Here is a 10,254-nt window from a genome sequence, read left to right as displayed (position 1 = left end):
GGAGGGAGTCCAGAGCCTAGTGGAAGAACTACTTCTTGGCTTATTATTGCCAGAGTGAGAACACTTTGAGTTATTCCTAAACTATAATTGACGCTAGCATCTCAGAATCCCACCCACTACCAGGGTCAAAGATTGCTGTAATACAGGAAGGGTAGTCTGCCAACTCCCTTCCTTCATTTAAAATAAACCCTGAATAGACATCTGGCAAGTAGAGGTTGTGATATTGGAAAGAAGAATGGCTTTTGGCTAGCAGCTCTAAACATTTAGCTAAGGGCTGATAAGAACCTATGGATCTTTTCCAATCACCATTTTTTTTTCTACTTTAAATGGAAGGTAATTCATTTTATTCTAGGATGAAAGGGATTTACTTCTGCTGGGATTTGGACTTAACCTTCTTCAGAAGTCTAGGTATTTCATACTAGATCACTGAGAGTACAAAAATTTTTTAAGATAGATGATCATTTGTTTTCCCACAAATCAAAAGCCCTGTATCCACATTTGGTGTCTTTATTACTTCTTTTAAAAATATATTTTATTGATTTTAGAGAGAGGAAGGGAGAGGGATAGAGATAGAAACATCCAGCAGCTGCCTCCTGCACACCCTCTACTAGGGATTGAGCCCACAACTGGGGCATGTGCCCTGACCGGAATCCAACCATCACCTCCAGGTTCATGGGCCACCACTCAACCACTGAGGCACACTGGCTGGGCTCTTTATTATTTCTTGAAATGGATTTTGCTCAAATCAGATCTAACATCACCGAATAGTAAAGAGCATGCAGAAGCAACACAGTAGGTATTCACCTTCCACGAAAAAGGTCCTAAATGGCTTAGCTGGTTAAGAGTATTATAAGGCCATGGCTAAGATCAAAGTCTTAAACTTCTTAATGACCTGTTTACTTTGCGTAGCTCTGTTCCACAATCACCTCTCAAACCCATTTCTAAGTAAAGGAGGACCAGGTAACAAGGCACAGGCAGAACCAACACCCGCGACAGGAAAACACAACAGAAACTGCTGCCAGTGGGAAAGGAGCCCATGCTTGCAAACACAGAACTTACAGGCCCTTCACTTGGTCTTTTCATTCATTCTGGGTGGCAGGTGCTGAAATCACAGCAAGAAACCAGGCATAGCCCTAACCGGTTTGGCTCAGCGGATAGAGTGTCGGCCGCGGACTCAAGGTCCCAGGTTCGATTCTGGTCAAGGGCATGTACCTGGGTTGCGGCACATCCCCAATAGGGGGCGTGCAAGAGGCAGCTGAATCGATGTTTCTCTCTCATCGATGTTTCTAACTGTATCCCTCTCCCTCTCCCTTCCTCTCTGTAAAAAAATCAATAAAATATATTAAAAAAAAAAAGAAACCAGATATAGCTTCACCCAGAAGGAACTTGGTGTGTAAGTCCAGTATTAGGTGGACTTGGCCTCAGAAGGCTCTCTACAGGTGGCACAAGCCAAAGTACAGAGTGAATATCATTTTAAACAGCAGATTGTAGTCTACTATAGTAGCTAATAGTGCAATTTACCAGTGAAAGACCAATGTGAACCACTTAATCTATTACTCAAGTTTTGAAAAGTGGAAGGACTGCCCTGGCCAGTGTGGGTCTGTTGGTTGTGCATCATCCCATGCATCAAAAGGTTGCTGGTCAGGGTATATGCCAGGGTCTTGGGTTCGATCCCTGGTAGGGGGCATGCAGGAGGCAGCTAATCTATGTTCTGCTCTCACATCGATGTTTCTCTTTCTCCCTTCCTCTCTCAGTGAAAAATCAATAAAAATATTTTTTTAAAAGTGGAAGGACTCGGCACCAATAAGCATTGGGGAACCTCTACCATAGCATTAAGATCGCATCAATTCTTTATCTTACTGCTCATTTTTAGTGTCAAACAAATTCCTGGTCCTGTGACTAAAGATAAATAAGAAAAGGTTTATAACTTAAGTGTTATGACAGGACTTATCCCTGTAAGATATAAAGGAAATGTGGTTTACATGAACCAAATTACTACTCAAGTTTTAAATCGTGGATTTATAACAAGAGAAAAGTGAAATGGAAAGCTCTTTAGGAAACACCACAGTTCTATCATGCAACATCAGTGATGTCACAGGTCCATAAAAGATAAATTAATTATTTAAAATGAGCATGGCCCTAGCTGGCTTGGCTCAGTGGATAGAGCATCAGCCTGCAGACTAAAGGGTTCCAGGTTTGATTCCGGCCAAGGGTACATGCCTGGGTTGTGGGCTCGATCCCCAGTAGGGGGCGTGCAGGAGGCAGCCGATCAATGATTCTCTCTCATCATTGATGTTTCTATCTCTCTTTCCTTCTCCCTTCCTCTCTGAAATCAATAAAGAAATATATTTTAAAAAATAATAAGATAAAATAAAATGAGCATGTTATATTTAAGATTCCTTCTAAAATCCCTTCTCCAAATGTAAGCTGGACCAATAAAACAAAGCTTTGAAGTGAGACACCATCGCCACCTTGTGTTTAACCGCCTTCATTGCACCCACATTATTGCAAAAAAACACAGGCAGGGATTCAACAATTATAGAATATAGCTTTATTTATAGAATCTTACAAACAAAACATTTAAAATCCATAACTTAAGTTATTTTCTTTTCTAATTTATTGTCATAACTCCTGAGTTATTTTTAAAAATACTGTGATGGAACTGCAGAACTATAAAAGGAAATAGAAACAATAAAAACCTAATCTCTCTTGGAAAAATCAGACTTTTTGTTTTTAAGCAGATTTCCAGCATACTACCATGTGTTTGGAAGAAGACTTACTAAAAACAGGTCATATGATACCCAAACAGAGAAGCCTTTTTTAAAATCCAGGGTGAAGGACCAATGAAGGAAAGCCCCAAGTTGACACTAGACACAAAAGGCCTTTGGAGGCAAAGAAGGGAGGCAACCTGCCTGGCAGGGCGAGGGTGAGAAGCGGCAGGACCCCTGGTCCCAGTTCACTGCTCCTGCATGAGACAGTTTCCTTGCTATTGTTAATAGGAGCTGGTCCATCCGGGTATAGAAGTAGATGATGTGAATGCCAGGGGGGCAAAAGTCCTCAAAATTCACTACCTCTCAGACTTCTAATATATACAAATGCCTTCAAAACAGCAAATTCAACAAAAGTTCAAAAGAAGTCGCCACATTTTCAACTCATGAGGCAGGTCTGTTGCCAATAGCAACATACAATCAGTTGCACGATTTGAGTGTTTTCTCCCTTTCTAAGCTCCAACCAGGACTGGCCTCTGGACTAGTTACAGTTTAAAGAGAATTTCCCTTTGAGGCAGCTGTCTATGAAAGGAAGGTTCTTAATACATATGTGCACAGAAAGGGTAAGCACCTTACTACTTCAATTGTTAAAAAAAATTTGTTAAACACTATATTTTTGAGCTCTTCTAAAACTAGGAACCCATTAACCCTAACTAATTTACTCCAAGAAGAATGGTATTCGTAAGGAATGATCTATAGGGAATGCTAAAATTGTAAATTTAATACATCAATGTGAATTAAGGAAAGCAAAATCTTTTAAAGTCTTAAAGTTTGAGTGCTATTTTCTGCTAGCTCCTGAAAGCAATCTGAGAAAAAAACAAAACAGAAAAGACAAAGAATCAGTAACAATAACAATGTTAACATAAAGTTAGATTCCAACATTCAAAGAATTGGTTCTTTGGTAAAACTGGACCATAATCCTATCAGGAGACAGACCTGATATCTAACCTAGAATCTTGGTAACTGTTTTCCTTCTTCTTTAGCCCATTCTCAAGTCAACAGGCCAGAGAAGGAGGAAAAACTTCTAAAGTATCACCAGCAGTTTTCCTGCTCATGTTCTTTCCAAGAATATTCCTGGTTTGAGGGATGTTTACAAAGAAGGAAAAAAACAAAACAAAACAAGAGAGAGGCTGCTTTTAATTCCTGTTCTGTGGGAAGTTTTTCTGGGTAGTAGAGAAAAACTCACAGGTGCTGGCAACGAACCAGCAGTTGTCAGTCATGTACACGGATCAGTTTGCGAACACAACCCCTGGGCTGCAACTGTGGGCACCACTAAGAAAGGCTTCTGGAGAGACTGGCTCCCCAAAGTGGCTAAAGAATCTCACATTATCAATATGATAATAATAAATCAATTCACCTAGTGAACCTGGATTAGCTCCCCTTGAAGCCAGCGTTCTGAGAAGAGGGCTCCACGGTGCCAAGGCTCACAGACAAGTCTGTCAATCCATTTCTGAAGAGAGCTAGAGCAATTGATATCAATACAGGATTCGCCCTTTCTTGTTCGGGGTGAGGACAGTGCCCGTTAAAACCCGTTCACAGCGTACTCAGCGGGCCCTCTGTTCTGCACACACCTGCAGAGCCCAGCCAAAGTTCTGGACCTTGCATCTCACAGTTGTATGATTCGTACTCTTATTCGTAAAATTAGCAAATCCTAAACGGTGTCTGCACGGATTCCTCTTCTGGTACCCTGATCGAAGCTGCACCCTCATTCCATAAGACATGTGGGCCAGGGGAGGGAAATCGGTGCAGCCTCCCCTCTAACACCAGCATCGAATGTGCTCAGAATGTGCTTCTAGGCAGGCAGCTACGATGGGAGTGGGGAAGAGGAGGTGGAAATCACAGCAAAACCAGTGGATTTGTTGCAGGCCTTCCTTCTCCGCCCTCTGTTCTTATTAGTGTTATTCTGAAAGAAGGGGAGGTCCAGGTACCTGAACCCACATGTTAGCTCTGCTGGACGGCCAGGAAACACCAGGTGCAGCCACAAAATCAGCATTCCAGTGGGCACAAGCAACTGTCCGACAGGACACGCACCATGGGTTCTCCTTCCCTCTCACTCAGGATGACCTCGCCTCCCTCCCGCCCTACTCCTGTCCCAACGTTCTGTTCTCTCTGAGAGAAGAGGCAACTGAACTGATTGAAAATCAGGAACTCCTGTCTCCTGCACCTTTTCTGTAAAAAAATAGGACTATATCCACTAAAAAATGGGTCATTTTGAGGTCCAGGATACACAGATTCATAGGCCCTACACCATAGATTCACTTCCTGATATTTCTAACCAGGTTATAACTGCTGCCTATATTTTTGCATTGGGGCAAAGGACCCCAAATCTCTCAGCACTGGTTCAGAGAGAAAGGGGCCAGGGTAACCGGAGGAAAAAATGAGGCTTGTCTGCTAAGCTGCATTCAGGTTCCAGAGTCACTCTGAGAAGGAGGGAGAAGAAAGGAGAGAGGTGCTACCGGGAGACTGTTACCAGGCAGCGTATTACTAGCACAAAGCATTTTAAAAACAACTGACATTTCCGTGGAGAAATACAGTCCGTGTCACAGTTTTTAACAGAACTGCCTCTGCTGAGGCGCCTCATGGATGCCGCGTCCGAGGGCTAAGGGGCCAACCGTCAGTTCCTCAGGTTCCTGCAGGGCCCTAGCCGATCTGGATCTGTCCTGAATACATGGTGAGGAGCAGCATGATGGAAAAGCCAGTCAAGAGACCCAGGTTCTGGATGACAAAGGGGACCAATATGCTGCCCTTCCTCTCATCCTCCAGGGCGACTTCATTCATCTCAGGGAACTGAGAAAGGAGAAAAAAACAAGAGAGCTGCAGTTCCGTTCCTAACTTTGTACATCCAAGAGAATTCATTGCAATATCAATATTATATCTAATAACTGTTATCATACTTACTCTATTAATATTGTTAATATAGTAACAATTAGTATGTAACATGACTATTATAGTAGCTATTATTAGTACGGGGTGAAAATTATATAATATATAATCTACACTAATAAAAGACAAAGATGCTAATTGACCATACCTTCGCTACACCCATCAGCCAATCAGAAGAGTGTGCAAATTAACCCAACAAAGATGGCTGTTAAATTTGCATACTGCAGGCGGGACGGGACAGCGCAATCCGCCACCTGCCCTGCCACCATCTGGGCCTGCCATCTGTGACCCAGCGCGGGATCCGGGCCTGCCATCTGCTACCCGGGGAGCGGGCCTAAGCCAGCAGGTGGTTATCTCCCGAGGGGTCCCAGACTGTGAGAGGGCACAGGTCGGGCTGAGGGACACCCCTCCCCCGCCAGTGCACAAATTTTTGTGCACCAGGCCTCTAGTCCTATATAATAAAAGCCTAATATGCAAATTGTCCCCTCAACCAGGAGTTCAACCGGGAGGACGACCGCTCACTATGGCATGTGCTGACCACTAGGGGGCAGCACGGAACATGACAGGCGTCAGTGATGTGGTGCTGGCAGCGGGTGGCAGTGGAGGCACTGCAGGCCCTGATGGGCCCCAACAAGAGCCAGACCACGGTGGGATGGTGGAGCAGGTGAGTGGGCGGCACCAGGCCAAAGCGGGTGTGAGCGGGGGCCTGGCCCAGATCAATCGCCCCCCAGACAGTGACCAGCGGCGGCAGCAGGGGACGGGGCTGCTGCCTGGCTCCCAGGTGCTGAGGGAGCCGGGCGGGGGCCTGATGACTCAGGCAGAGGGGGGGCACGCAGGGCCCTAGGGGCCCAGGTGCTGCCCAGGGCCCAGAGGTCAGCTGGGATCTGCCCTTTCACACCAGACGCTCACACTTTGATCGCCAGCCAGGCCTAGGGACCGCACCCATGCACAAATTTCATGCACCGGGCCTCTAGTTAAGATATAAAAATACACACACACACACACACACATACAATTCGTTTACAAAGAAAATTAACAGCAATAGCCTGTAGAACTTGAATGTAATAGCCTTTCCCCAAGGCTATTACACTATAGCAGACCCTTGAAAATGGGGTAACAGGTGCTGAACCTCGTGCATTTGAAAATCCACGTGTAACTTGACTCCCACAAAATTTAGCTCTCCCTCAGTATCACAGGGGATTGGTTCCAGGACCCCCACCACACCACAGATACCAAGATCTGTGGACACTCAAGGCCACTATATAAAATGGCTTAGAACAAAGCATATAGTAGGCCCTCCACATCCACGGATTCCCAACCGCAGACTGAAAGTAGTACAGGTTTTTACTGAAAAAAAAAAAAATCTATGTATGAATGGACCTGCACAGTTCAAATCCTTGTTTTTCAAGGGTCAACCATACTTTACAACTACTGAGGTAAAACAAAGTACGACATATGCATGTCATCCTGGATGTGCTTAGGTGCTGGCTAAAAATAACTGTTTTGATAAAAATAAACTTTTTATTGTGATCCTTAAAAACAGTTGCAAAGATATCTTTTGCTTTCAAAATGTTACTGTCAGTTCTTAGGGAAACTGAGCGACTATGCAAGGGGCCAGAGATCGGAGCTATGACTCAAGGCCTCTAGCTGCTGGCCAGCAAGGCAGGCAACAGGACATCTTCCAATTCAAGTGCTGCAAAAAAACCCTCACCACGGGGAGGGCTCCCCATAAGAAAGGAGAATCTAAAATGTTTCCATTGCCAAAACCGGTTTGGCTCAGTGGATAGAGCGTCGGCCTGTGGACTGAAAGGTCCCAGGTTCGATTCTGGTCAAGTGCATGTACCTTGGTTGTGGGCATATCCCCAGTAGGAGATGTGCAGGAGGCAGCTGATCGATGTTTCTCTCTCATCGATGTTTCTAACTCTCTATCCCTCTCCCTTCCTCTCTGTAAAAAATCAGTAAAATATATTTTAAAAATAAAATAAAATAAAATAAAATAAAATGTTTCCATGGCAAAGCTGGATCTTGGTAGTCTACTCTCATCATCTCTCAAAAATATTATTTTCAGTCCTGGCCAGTGTGACTCAATGGTTAGAGCAAAGGCCCTCGCATTGAAGGGTCATGGGTTCAATTCCTCGTCAAGGGCATATACCTGGCATATGTTATTTGTTATAACATATAACATCTGTCAAGGCATGTGCAGGAGGCAACCAATTGATGTTTCTCTCTCTCTCTCCCCCTCTCTCCCTCCTTCTATTCTGTCTTAAATCCATGGAGAAATATCCTGGGGTGAGGATTAACAACAACAAAATTTATTTTCAAAGGTGACAGAAAACAATTCAGGCAAATATGTCAAAGAAAATGACACGCCCACAAACAAGGTTAGTTATACAAAACATGTGACAAATCAGGTATTTCACTAGCAAACTCAAAACTACTTAAATTGTCACACTAGATGTTAGCGGGAACGGTACAATGTATACATCCAGACACTGCTGATAATGCTTTCCATTGACCTATCCGTAACTATCCTATCATACTCCCATTTTCAAGGAAGGACCCTGGAGCTGAGTTTAGTAATCATTTTCTTTTTTTTTTAATTAAATATATTTTTATTGATTTTTTACAGAGAGGAAGGGAGCGTGATAGTTAGAAACATCGATGAGAGAGAAACACCGATCAGCTGCCTCCTGCAAGCCCCCCACTGGGGATCGAGCCTGCAACCAAGGTACATGCCCTTGACCGGAATCGAATCCAAGACCCTTCAGTCTGTAGGCCGATGCTCTATCTACTGAGCCAAACCAATTAAAGCAGTAATCATTTTCTTTAAGGACATACGCTAATGGAAACAAGCTTTTCGTTCTTTGAAATCTAATGTCCCTTTAAAAAGCAATGAATTGTATACCTGAAGTAGGTGAACTGTGTGTGGGGAGAATAATTCTTCCTTATATAAAGCTGTCATGAAAATCTCCTAACTAATGTCTCCTTGGCTGTCTTCCCATCCAATGACTTCAATAACCCAATCCAGCTTTTGTGATTTTCTCATGGCATAAACTATGCAGGACTTACCATATCAGCCAGAGAAATATACAAGAACATTCCTCCAGCCAGTGCGAAGATCCAGGTGGCAGAGAAGTGGCTGCCGGCCAGGATGCCAAAGGCCATACTCACGTAACAGCAGCAGGGCGGAAAGGAAGGAAGTTGAAGAGAGTGCTTGGGGGCTCATGCCAGCATTGAGCAGGATGACAAAGTCTCCTGGGGGGGGGAGGACAGAGGTGAGTGCAGCAGTCACTCTAGGACAGTGATGGTGAACCTTTTGAGCTCGATGTGTCAGCATTTTGAAAAACCCTAACTTAACTCTGGTGCCGTGTCACATATAGAAATTTTTGATATTTGCAACCATAGTAAAACAAAGATTTGTATTTTTGATATTTATTTTATATATTTAAATGCCATTTAACAAAGAAAAATCAACCAAAAAAATGAGTTTGCGTGTCACCTCTGACACGCGTGTCATAGGTTCGCCATCACTGCTCTAGGAGGTGGGACCGAGAGCGCGATGAAGACAGACTGCTTAAAGTATGGATCAAGTCTGCGCGAAAATCAAGACAGCCCCAGACATGAGATTACGGTGACAAGACGGAAGCACCTTCACCTTCGTGTCCTGGAATTATCTCTGTTTGCAAAGCTGGCCATATATGCCCCGGACAAGAGGCTGAAAATAACGCAAAATAGACAACCAACTAGCAACAGCCTCATTTCTCTCCTGATTGATGGTGAAACAGAGAAGCTTCCCTATTCAGAACCACAATGAATGGTATTTTTAGGAAACAAAATTGAGACTGAGGGAAGTTGAGTAATTTTCCCACAGTCACAAGCTAATAAATGGCAAAACCAGGACTTGACCTTGAGTCTCTGAGCCTCCAAAGTCCAGACTTTTTACAACTCCCTCGATAAAACAAAGGGCCTCCACAAAACTCCCAGCTCATCTACCTTCCTCCAACCACCAGACTTCTAACGGGCATCTCAGTCTTTGGGAGATTAATAGGATATAACAAATAACACATGCCAAGCACTTAGAATAGCGTACGGCACGCAGAAAGTCCCTTTAACTACTTTCCGTTACCTTCATGATAAATCTATGAGGGAGGCACTGTTACCTACCCCAATGTATAGGTGAGGAAACTGAGCCACAGCAACTATTAATTCAACTGTTAAGAATCAGTGGTTAGATTTCACCTCGCATTGAATGTATTAATCAATTATAACAAGTGTTCTGAGGTTGGGGAGGAGTCGGCCATAAGAAGGGTGCTCGTGCCAAGCACGAGGCGGCCAAGTGGAATCGGGTTGGGGCCGTATGCACTCACCTAGCTCGTGCGGGAACTCCTCACAGAGAATGGCCACTGAGGTGCTGATGCCTTGGAAAACAGACACAGTGAAGGAGGCGCCAATGGCCAGGCCGTCGATGAAATTGTGGAGGCCATCGCTCAGGGTGATCATCCAGGCCAGAGTGCCAATATCGGAGTAGCGAATGCCTTTCAGCCAGTAGCAGGCACTCTGGGAAGCTTGCAGGTCCTGCAAGAAAGCCGGGCCCCACGGCCCC

At 44.3% G+C, this 10,254-nt stretch overlaps 1 protein-coding gene across 1 annotated transcript in view; it reads right to left on the bottom strand.

Moving 5' to 3' along the window:
• Positions 1–2,528: 2,528 nt before the first annotated feature.
• SLC39A14 (solute carrier family 39 member 14) overlaps positions 2,529–10,254 on the bottom strand; it is a 47,766-nt gene continuing 40,040 nt past the window's right edge. The window contains 4 exon segments of the mRNA XM_023764295.1: positions 2,529–5,555; positions 8,721–8,834; positions 8,836–8,906; positions 10,019–10,226. Coding sequence (XP_023620063.1) covers positions 5,409–5,555; positions 8,721–8,834; positions 8,836–8,906; positions 10,019–10,226 — 540 coding nt within the window. The 3' untranslated portion in view covers positions 2,529–5,408.

Source organism: Myotis lucifugus, unplaced genomic scaffold (genome assembly GCF_000147115.1).
Source record: "Myotis lucifugus unplaced genomic scaffold, Myoluc2.0 scaffold_328, whole genome shotgun sequence".
NCBI lineage: Eukaryota > Metazoa > Chordata > Mammalia > Chiroptera > Vespertilionidae > Myotis > Myotis lucifugus.
Note: the sequence above shows the minus strand (reverse complement) of the source record. Positions and strands in the feature narration are given on the sequence as shown.